Source organism: Tupaia chinensis, unplaced genomic scaffold (assembly GCF_000334495.1).
Source record: "Tupaia chinensis unplaced genomic scaffold, TupChi_1.0 Scaffold000101_1, whole genome shotgun sequence".
In the NCBI taxonomy this organism is placed as follows: domain Eukaryota; kingdom Metazoa; phylum Chordata; class Mammalia; order Scandentia; family Tupaiidae; genus Tupaia; species Tupaia belangeri.
Window position 1 is genome coordinate 8997258 of NW_006159565.1, and position 10679 is coordinate 9007936.

At 38.1% G+C, this 10679-nt stretch overlaps 1 protein-coding gene across 3 annotated transcripts in view; it reads right to left on the minus strand.

The window, feature by feature from the left end:
• SPTLC3 (serine palmitoyltransferase long chain base subunit 3) overlaps positions 1–10360 on the minus strand; it is a 161539-nt gene extending 151179 nt beyond the window's left edge. For 2 of the 3 annotated variants that reach the window (XM_014585987.2, XM_006143659.3), the window contains exon 1: positions 9940–10360. In XM_014585987.2, the coding sequence (XP_014441473.1) occupies positions 9940–10062 (123 nt within the window). In that variant the 5' untranslated portion in view covers positions 10063–10360. The remainder of the gene's footprint in view (positions 1–9939) is intronic. The other variant, XM_014585988.2, reaches the window with a different exon arrangement.
• Positions 10361–10679: the final 319 nt, after the last annotated feature.

Sequence of the window (10679 nt, forward strand, 5' to 3'; positions counted from 1 at the left end):
AGAAAGAATGTAAACATACAGGGGCCGGTAGGTGGCATAGTGTTAAGGCACTGGACTCCCATACGACTGACTGTGGTTTGATTAATGGACCTGGTGGCTTGTTTTCTCACTTTCTTTCCCTCTTTCTCTGTCTCCCTCTAATCAAATGAAAGAATAATCATTATAATAAATAAAATAAAATAATTAAAAGAAAAAGAAATAAAGTAAGCATACACAACAAAACAACGTTTACAGCTTAGGAAAAAGCATTTTTGCCAAAAATTGAAAGCAAATGGCTGGCCAAAGCAAACTCTTTCTTTAAAAAAAAGTATTGAAAATAATTATGGAGAAAGATGATAGAATACTTTCCTAGGCATTTTAAAGAAATGTAGTATAGGGAACCAGCAGTTAGCGTAATGGCTATGTCGCTGGACTCCCACGTAGTTGACTGCGGTTCGCGTCCCGGACCCGGTGGCTTAAAACTCATGCCGGGCGCGTGTGTGCTCAAGATCCCGAGAGGAGAATGGAGGAGAAGGGATTGTGGCGTGACCATCCCCTCTGGGGGGTGATTTCTCGCTTTCTGTCTCTATGTCTCTGTCTGGCGAGCGCATGTGCCCTATAGAAAAAAAAAAAGAAATGTAGTATACATGTGTTCAGTATAACACAACAGACAATATCTGTTGCTACTTAATAAATCACCACAAAATTTTTAAAAATGCTAGTTTGTTTGCTCATGGAATCTGCAAATTGTGCAGAGCCTTGCTGGAACTGCACATCTATGTTCCATGTGGTTTCAGTTGGTGTAGACAGAGCCTGAGACTGGAGGATCCACTTTCAAGACAGCTCACTCTGTAAATTTGCAAGTTAGTGCTACATCGCATTAGGAGCACTGCATGGATACTTGGTTTTTCTCCACTAGGGTGTCTCCTTAGGCTGTTTGGGCTTCTTCCAAACATGATGTCTATGCTCCAAAGAGTGAGTGTTCTAAGAGAACTGGGTTCAAGTTTTAGGTTTCTTAGAACTGAGTCTTTGAAATTCCACATTGTTCTTTCTGTCACATTCTACTGACCAAGTAAATCATGAGATCCAGCAAAAATTCAAGAGGAGAAGAGTTTGATTCTATTTCTCAATAGGAATGTCCCACTTTTATTTTTCACATCATGAATCTAAGATATACCATTATTTTAAGAAGTATCATGCCAAGTGAATTGAGTATTCAGTGAGGCTTTGTATCCTTGCAGAAAGATTCCAAAACCAGATTATCTCTAGGGGTCCACTGAGGCTAAATCTGAGGTCCCACGACTCAGGTACATGGGGTCTATTTTCTTTAACTCAGAATTGTTTAAAGTGAAACATAGGAAATGGCTTGTCCACTGATGCAGGGTGTATATGACATCACAGTTAAAGCTCTGATATGTGATGATGTGGTATTATTTGTGAGGATAAACTCATTTTATTAAGGACAAAAAACCAAATGAACAAAACAACCCATAATACCTTTACCTTGAACTAACTCGACTTTTTTTTTTTTTTTTTTGAGAGGTTTTCGCTATAGGGGCGTGTGCGCTCGCCAGACAGACAGAGAGAGACATAGAGACAGAAAGCGAGAAATCACCCCCCAGGGGCGATGGTCACACCGCAATCCCTTCTCCTCCATTCTCCTCTCTGGATCTTGGGCACGCACGCACATGCGCCCGGCATGAGTTCTAAGCCACTGGGTCTGAGACGCGAACTGGTCAACTACGTGGGAGTCCAGCGACATAGCCATTATGCTAACTGCTGGTTCCTGAACTAACTCTGACTTTTAATGCTGAGTCCAGTCATGCTCTTCTCTGTGAAAATAGGTGGGGATCTTCTTCCTAACAACACTTTGTGTTTAGAGAAGCAACATAGACTAAGGAATAAGAATTTACATTCTACTATTGGGCGAATGTAGATTCCAAGCCTGGTTTTGATAATTATAAGCTTGTGACCTTGGTTAAGTTAGTAAAGTTTACAGATGGTTTCCTCATTGCTCAAATTGGTCTGATAACAATTCTTCATGCTTCAATACTTCAGAAGAACTCAATATATGTTATGGAATATTGTAATTATTATTTCCCTAGTTACCATCCAATATTTTAAGCTATGAACCAACATATAATAGGCATTAGAGAATGATATTCTTGAATATTGTGGTCACAATGAAAATATCAGCATTTTTCTCTTCTTATATGTTTTTGATATCTTAGGCAACTGGTATTGTGTTCAGTTTCTAAAATAAGTGTCTCAGGATCAGCAGTTAGCGTAATGGCTATGTCACCGGACATGGTTTGAGTCCCAGACCCAGTGGCTTAAATTTACTACCAGACACATGTGCATGTATGCCCAAGATCCTGAGAAGAGAACAGATGAAAAGGGATTGTGGCATGGCCATGCCCTTGGAGGGCGATTTTGCTTTCTGTCTCTCTGTCTCTCTGTCTTTCTGGTGAGTGCATGTGCCCTATAGGAAAAAATCACTCGCCCCCCCAAAAAAAATCCATACAAATAAAATAAGCATCTGTAGGATATTTTGATGGAAAACAGATAATACCAGGGAGTCTTGAACAGTTGTTGGAATAAAAGGAAATTGGGATAAATTGAATGGTCTAGAATTTGTGTCCTAGTTTCTTTCTAGTTGGGGGAACTTGGAAAATTTACTTATTTTCTACGCCTCAGCATCCTCATCCATATACATATGGACAATGATATCTATTCAGCAGTATTCCTATGAGATTTAAATGAGGAAATTATATAAAAGAACCTGACATATAACAGTTACCAACTACATTATTTATAAACCTTACCATTATTATTAAACTGATAAAAATAACTAAATTATTCAAACTGAGTTTCAACTTAATTTTGTACTTTATAGATATGACTTTAGTAAATAAACTTTTCTTTCTCATAATAACTGATACTAGCATATTCCTTTCCTTCTGTTTTATTTTTCTTTCCTTTTTATACCTTTTATACTTCCATTTCTATTTCTTTCATATTTTTATCCATGGGACCAGCAGTTGGTGTAATGGCTATGTCACTGGACTCCCATGTACTCGATTGTAGTTCAAGTCCTGAACCCGGTGGCTTAAACTCACGCTGGGTGCATGTGCGTGCATGACCAAGATCCTGAGAGGAAAATGGAGGAGAAGGGGTGGTGCCGTGGCAATCCCACCAGGGGGTGATTTCTCGCTTTCTGTGTCTCTGTCTCTTTCTGTCTTTCTGGCAAGTGCATGTGCCCTTTAGCAAAAACCTCTCCAAAACAAACAAACAAACAAACAAACAAAAAACATACTCCTACCCATTATTTACTGTTTGGTTTTTGGACTTTTTAAATTGGTTTTAATAAGTCCTTCTTATATTACATTTGTGTTTTATGATATGAATTTAACATTTTACTAGTCTTTAATTTGACTTATTATATTTTGTTTGTTTTCTTTTGCCATGTAAAAAGAAATAATTGAGTTTTATATAGTAAATTGACAATTTTTGTGGTCCCTGGCTATTATGTCATAGTTACAAAGGCTTTCTCATGTAAATATTATTTTTAAATGTTTATTTTCAAGGATCTTATGGAATAATGTTAATAATTTTATATAATGTTTATCTGTTTATTTATGTACTAAGGTGAAATTATTCTAATTATTTTGCTAAGTAGATGGTTTAGCAGTTGATATTACTAATCACCCTTCATTATTATTTTTTCATAATTTTTCTGTTTATTCTTGCTTATTAATTTTTCCACATAAACTTTAACTTCAATTTACTGGTTCAGAAAATATGTTGCTTTACTTACTGGGTTCAGATGAAATTTATGAATTAATTTAGTCAGAATCAACATGTTTTTCATTTTGAATCTTCCTATCCATGAGTATTGTATACTGTTCCATTCATTCCAGTTATCCTGCAATCACATTTTAATACATTCTTCAAATTGATTTTCACTTTATTTCTTGAATCTATTCCAAAGTCCTTTATGTTTTTGGTGTTATTATAACGAAGTTTTTATAGCAAATACTTATTTTAATTGATTTTTTATTTATTATTCATTATAGTGTCTTTTGTCATATAGAATTTTAATTTTTATATCTTTTAAATTAGCTAAACTTTTCACAGTTTCTGCTTTTTTATATTGCTTCAGTGCAAAGGGGGCAAATCATGGCAATGACAGTCAATCTTGATATATATATTTTTTTCCCTGTCAAGCACTGTGAGTAAGCTCTGTTTATGTTGCTTAATAACATAATCCATTTTTCTATTATGATTAGCTCATTGGGTCAGGGTTAATCCATATATCCATAAACCATGCTCTAAAAGTCATCAAAAATAAAATTAACACAGCCTGAGAAAACCACATCTGATTATGTTAATCCCCTTCTTAAACATCCACCACTTATAAATATATACGACTATAGTAGGCATTCTTAGTTTTGAATTCCAACTCCTTTGCATTCTGATAATTTTTTTACTTCAATTACCTGCAACTCACCTGGAGAACTTTTTCTGACCATAGGCATGTGTTTATCCCAAGTGTAGAAGGGCTACAAGTGTTGTGTGTAATGTCCATGACAGTATCCTCAACAGATGACAGGAGCAGGTTGATGTAAAGCCCCATTTTCTTATACTATAGTTGTAGTAATTTTGAGATATCTTTCAGATGTCTACCACAAATCTGATCCCGAGTTGCTCAGTGTGGTAACCTGTTCATGAATGTATTGGCTTTCTTTCCTTGTGTGTCTTACTTTTCTATTCCCCTACTGTGTCTCCTGGGTTCACTTTTCAAATGTATAGTGATTGAATGTATAAAATACATTAAAATAAAATAATAAAAAATAATGAAATAAAATAAAAATTTTTAAAAAGAACAGAATTTATTTCCCATCCCTTTGCTCTAGGAGTGGCCTTGCAACTGCCTTTGACAACAGAATGTAGCAGAAGCATGCCTGGGACACAAGAGATCTTGCATTTTCCATTTTTGCTCATTTAGAATGTCAGCCATCCCATATAGGAGCTTGGGTTATTCTACATAACAATGAGTGATTACATGGAGAGGGTGTCCTTGTGAAGGAAACACAGGTGCCTGAATCACGGCTAGCACCAAAGTCTTGGACATGTTAGATACTCAGGCAAGTGGATCTACAGCAAACATCATAGGGAACAGAGAGATGCCATCTTAACAAGCCAAGTCTAACTTCCTGGCCTAAAGAAATCTTGAGCAATCCAATAGCTGTTGTTTAACCCATTATGTTTTGGGATGTTGCCTCGTTGAAACAGATGGTTTAATCTCTAGTATAATTCATACCATTAAATAGTATAATGACTTGTTTAGTTGTTTCTTTCCAATTTAGACTGTGCATTACTTATAAATGAACAGAGAATATTTCATCTGTAGCACACGACACACAGGAATACTTTACAATGAGAGCCCATGAAAAATTGAGGGCTCCTCAGGGAGATCACAGAGAAGCCTTTTCACATGGGGGATTGTTTTAAGGAAATGAGAACCAAGAAACAAAATGTGTTAGAAAATGACTGAGTAAGATAAGAGTAGGATGAAAGTTCTGGACAACTGGGAGGGTTCTTAAACTCCTGCTAACTTACAAAGTTTCCTAATGACTGGTGAAAATATCTACCTCTGTTTCGATCAGCATGCAGCCTACATGAGCTCACAGACATTAGTATTTATAATGGCCTGTCAGGTAGTTGCCACTGTACACAATTAAACTATTAGTCACAGTTCTCACTCTAGAAGTTTATACTACAACAGAAGAGTAGATGTACTAGGACATTATGGACCTCAAGAGGCTATGAAAAGGTACAGAAAATAGGAAGCTTGGCTTAAATGGCTCTAACACTAGAAAGAATTTCCATAATTATCTGAGTTAGTCCTTTCCCTTCATCTAGCATCTACAGAACACTACCTGGGCCATAGCCTTCCTCCTCTCTCCACACTGATACTACACCGAATTGACAAAAGTTTCTTGAAAGTCCTATGATGTGCTGTGCCTCACAGCCTTTGTAACTATTTCCCTTCTTCCTGGAATACTTTATGACAGCTTCTATGCTCTTTACCTAGCAACTCCTACAGTCCTATCTGGAGCTCCTTTCCCTTCTTTTTCTTACTGGGTCCTAAGGAATATTCTCCATTTTGTTGGCCATTTCCAATGTCTCAAGATTCAGTGCAAATTCTATTAAAGCCGCCACTGGCCACTTCAATCTATGGTTTTCTAAAAAGTAGTGGAAAGGAAATCAGTTTCAGAACAACATAGATTTGGGTTTGGGTTTAAGCCCTGATCATGTTGCTTGCAATTCTGCACTTTTTTTTTTTTTTCTTTAAGAGTGATTTTTCTTTTGCTATAGGGTGCATGTGCTCACCAGGAGACACAGAGACAGAAAGTGAGAAATCACCGCCCTCCGCCCCGGGGGGTGATGGCCATGCTGCAATCCCTTCTCATTCCAATCTTCTCTTAGGATTTTGGGCACGCATGCACATGTGCCTGGTGTGAGTTTTCAAGCCTCCGGGTCCGGGACTTGAACTCAGTTGACTACGTGCAAGTCCAGTGACGTAACCATTAAGCCATCTGCTAGTCCCCTGCACAAGTTTTTTTAATGACTTAAGTTTCTTCTCTGTATTATGGGCCTGAGGCTACCACTTCAGAGAACTGCAGTAAACATGCAAGACACTTCTACATAAAGGGCTTCATACAGTCCTGATATAGCAGAACACTGACATGTGGCATAATTTCTCTCCTCTTCTCCAAACTTCTGGTACTTAATAACCATGGCACCCACTTGTTCTCTAATTATATCTGCTTTATGACAACTCTTGTCCTTGTACTATCACTTAGCTTTACTGTTTTGTTTCAATTTTAATATGAGGTTTCTTTTAATAGTTAACTTATAAACTTATTTATATTCTGATGTCCCAAGGATAACAAACTCTTATTGAATATTGGTGAATGAGTGAATGAATGAACTACCTCTTAGGGCTTACAACCCTATACCTGGTAATGCTATAATATTCAAGTCAAGAACTCAATAAACACTGAATTAGAACTATTTTAACTTCAATACCTGTTTTCTAAGAAAAAAAATGATTAACCCCTATCCCCAAAATTTCCCTTCTTTATGCAAGATCAATTTAATAGAAGAAAATGTATATGTCATTCTATTTCAAAACAAAACAAAACAAAAAACCCTCCAGGGATATGCAGTATTAAGAGTAATAGAGACATAAATTATATTTTCCTAAGGTCAGTCTTTCCTAATAAAGATGTATGGTCAAGTAAAAAATAACTAGGAACTAAAAAGCAATTATGTGATTAATAATTCCAAATTAATTATGGGAAGCCAATAGAAAATTATAGGGAATATCAAGTTTATGGATTAAGGGCTCTGCTGTTATAGGGATGTGCTCATGAGATGGGAGAACAAATCTCTAGGACAATAATGTTCTGTTAGAAGTAAAAGGTAGGATGACATATTAGAAATTAACAAATAAAAGGACTTAATCCATGATGAAAACCAGTATTAGTGCATCCTCAGGGCACCTTGAATTTGAAGAAAACAAAAATAAACAAAAACCAGGCAACATGGTTTAAACTGAAAAAAAAAAAAAAAACCAATCTAGAAGGTTTCCAAATAAAATAGTTCTGGCTCTTTGCCCCAGCACTGAGTTTGGGGTAGCGAGCCTGCTTGTCAGAGCTAGAGTGTTGAAACCAGGCTACATTGAAACAAGGGAGCGAGTATTTCTGAGCAACTGCCTAATAGCGATTTTCATATTATCTGTTAGGCCAGAGAACCTTTTGTCAACAGAATCATACATGGTCCCCTAATACATAGAAGAGACAACTGTATCACTATGTGTTTGCAAATAAGCAGGAAGAGAAGGGTGAGAGGATCTTTGGAGGCTCTGGTAGGATTTTCGATGTTGTATCATAGGAGCTTAGGCCAGGCAGAGCATATTTGGAGTGACACTAGCCTCAACTCTCTACACGCCTTTAGGGATTGCTAGTATCAACAGGCAAGACTTTTAGTCAAGACCTGATTTTACATAGCCCCAAAGCAAAATGGAGAATTTTAATGGCTGAGGATCATGATAGTGAAGACAACTTTATTCACAGCATGTGGAAGGAAAAATAGACCTATTATGCTGTGATCTCAGTAGAGTTTATTCTTTTTGGAAAATATTTTTTAAACCATAATTGAGGCTCCCAGTGGAAGCCAATTTCAACTTAGTAACACCTAAATATATCTGAGCCAACAGAAACTGAATGGCCCATCAGAAATAGCTGTCAGAAAAGGCAACAGAACCCTGATTTTTTTCAGCTACTCCCAGGAAAGCCTCAATATTCAAGGACTTTTATAGTTTAGTATATGAACCTCGTAAACAAGTTTAGGATTCTGGGTCCTTCCTTACTCAGGAGCAGTTGCAACTATTTAAGTTTCTAACTTCAAACACAAGAATGTGGTTATAAAATCAAAATAAAGTTAAAAAATAGTGGAAGAAAAGTTTTGAAGGCATCTCTGCCCAAATGAAAGCCTTCAGGGTCAACATGATCCACCAGGTTAGTAGGGAGGAGCCAGTGAATTACAGACATTTTAGAGGCAAAGAATGTCATGGGCAGTGGTCTGAATCGACATTAAGTGATGAAGAGATGGTGGATAATAAGTGTGATTTCCCTTGTGCAAATGATGGGTGTGGGGCACTTTTTCTTCACATTGCTCCAGGTTCCAGATACTCAGCTGGGAAAGGCCAGGTCTGAGGTTTGTGGTAGACACTTGCCGTAACACCTTTTGTTATAAGGGGAGTGCATTCTGAGGACCACAGCCATTTTACACACAACCCAGGTTCTAGAGTGCCCTCTGCCTCTTCTACCTGGACCCAGGAATCTATTAGATCATTGAGTGGAGGACTGGCCCAGGTGGCCCCACCTATCTTTGATCTTAGAACAATCTGATCTTTCCTCTGGGTAGATGCTGGCTCTCCTTGATGATCAAGTGATGGAGGATTGCACGAGGTTCCCTGGGCAGCCTCATGTTTCCCAATAGTGAGGCTACCTGTTTAGCTACTTCAGTTGGCTCTTGAGGCAGATGAGCTCACCCCTGTTGCTGAGAGTAGACAGACAGGGCGTCATGTGGGAAGTAGGGAACCACCATTATGCAAGTATCTCATAGACTCAGTCTCCCTCTTGGACTAAGTTGACATTTCTTGAGTTCCTACTCTTTCTTAGTGTATCCCCTCCAACATTTGGTCATGACAGGAGCAAAAGAAATGCAGAAACATCCGAAAGACTGTTCTAAAGATGCCGTTTTGGTTTCTCAGTGTAGTGAGTCATCACAAGCCACACTTTCTGAAGTGCTTTGGAAAAGAACAGTCTGTGATACCAAATTTCAAAGAAGCCCTCTGGCTTTCAATCAAGTCTTGAGCTATGGCAACGCTCCACTGAACACCAAAAAGAACTTGTTTTTCAGCCAGAGAGGCATTTCTCAGGTACCAGGGAAAATGCCAATGGCCTCACATAATCTCAGCAAAATTTACTTTCATTTCGTTTTTTTTCTTTTGAAGCATGATGGATGTCTCTTGATAGACTGAAAGTGAATTGAAGAGTTTGAGCCTTCACAATTCTACCCCCCTTGAGAGAAGAAAATCTAGAAGGTATGTTTATATTTTAGGAAATTTAAGGCCATGTAGGTCTGTGCGTATCCTTTTTTTTTTTTTTTTTTTTTTCTTTTTTGTACAGTGAAGAAAGGCTCTCAATTTGCACCCAACCTTAAACTTTTGGTACTCAAGTATGTGCCACTAGCTAAAGAAAAATGTCAAAAGACATAGAACACCTCAGAAGAGGAGCTTTCAGTGAGGGCAATCTCAAGCAGCTTTACAAAGAAATACCCAAATGTTCAGGTCTTTCGGGAAAGGAGTGGGAGATTTCTTCTTACCTGGGCTTCTTTCACTATTCCATTCTTTGTGCAGTTTCCGCTCTGCCTCTGTGAGCCGTTGCTCTGTTTCTGGTGATCGTGAAGAATTCCATTGCAAACAGCACCACCTCCAGGATTAGCCATTTGCTTGAAGTGATGGAACCCCCACAAGGTTTTCCTTCAGAAGTTTTCCTTGGCTAGCTTTAGTTTTCACGTAAGCAAGGGAATGGTATAAAGCACTTTGAGGCTAAGCCCTTAGAGGAATCTTACCGGTCAGGCTTTTCCAGAAGAAGAGACTATCTTTTTGCCAGATCTTTGAAACTAAAAACAAATGTTTACCTTTATACTCCTCAACTTCAGTCAGAATGTGGACTCCATGGCAACACACATGCTTCCAAAACTACAAAGAAGATTGCCCTGCTGGTTTCTCCAGGGCACTGAAGAAACCTGGGGACAGAAAAACCCAGTGGCCAACTGTGAGGAGGCGGGCAGAGCTGGGAGGTGGAGAGTCTTTTAAAGACGTACGCACACAATACATTCACACAGAGTCCTCTAAATAGAGTTCATTTTGCATTTACCTCTTCCATCTGCCCCCTTCCTTCTGCATGCAATTACATTTTTTGGATATAAACCAAGCTCAAAAGTCAAGATTTCTTTTGGTTACAAAATAACATTCAGAGGTGATGGTCAGGGGCTGGAGGGACAATGGGAAGTTACTGTTTAATGGGTACAGAGGATCAGCTGGGGCAGATGAAAAAGTT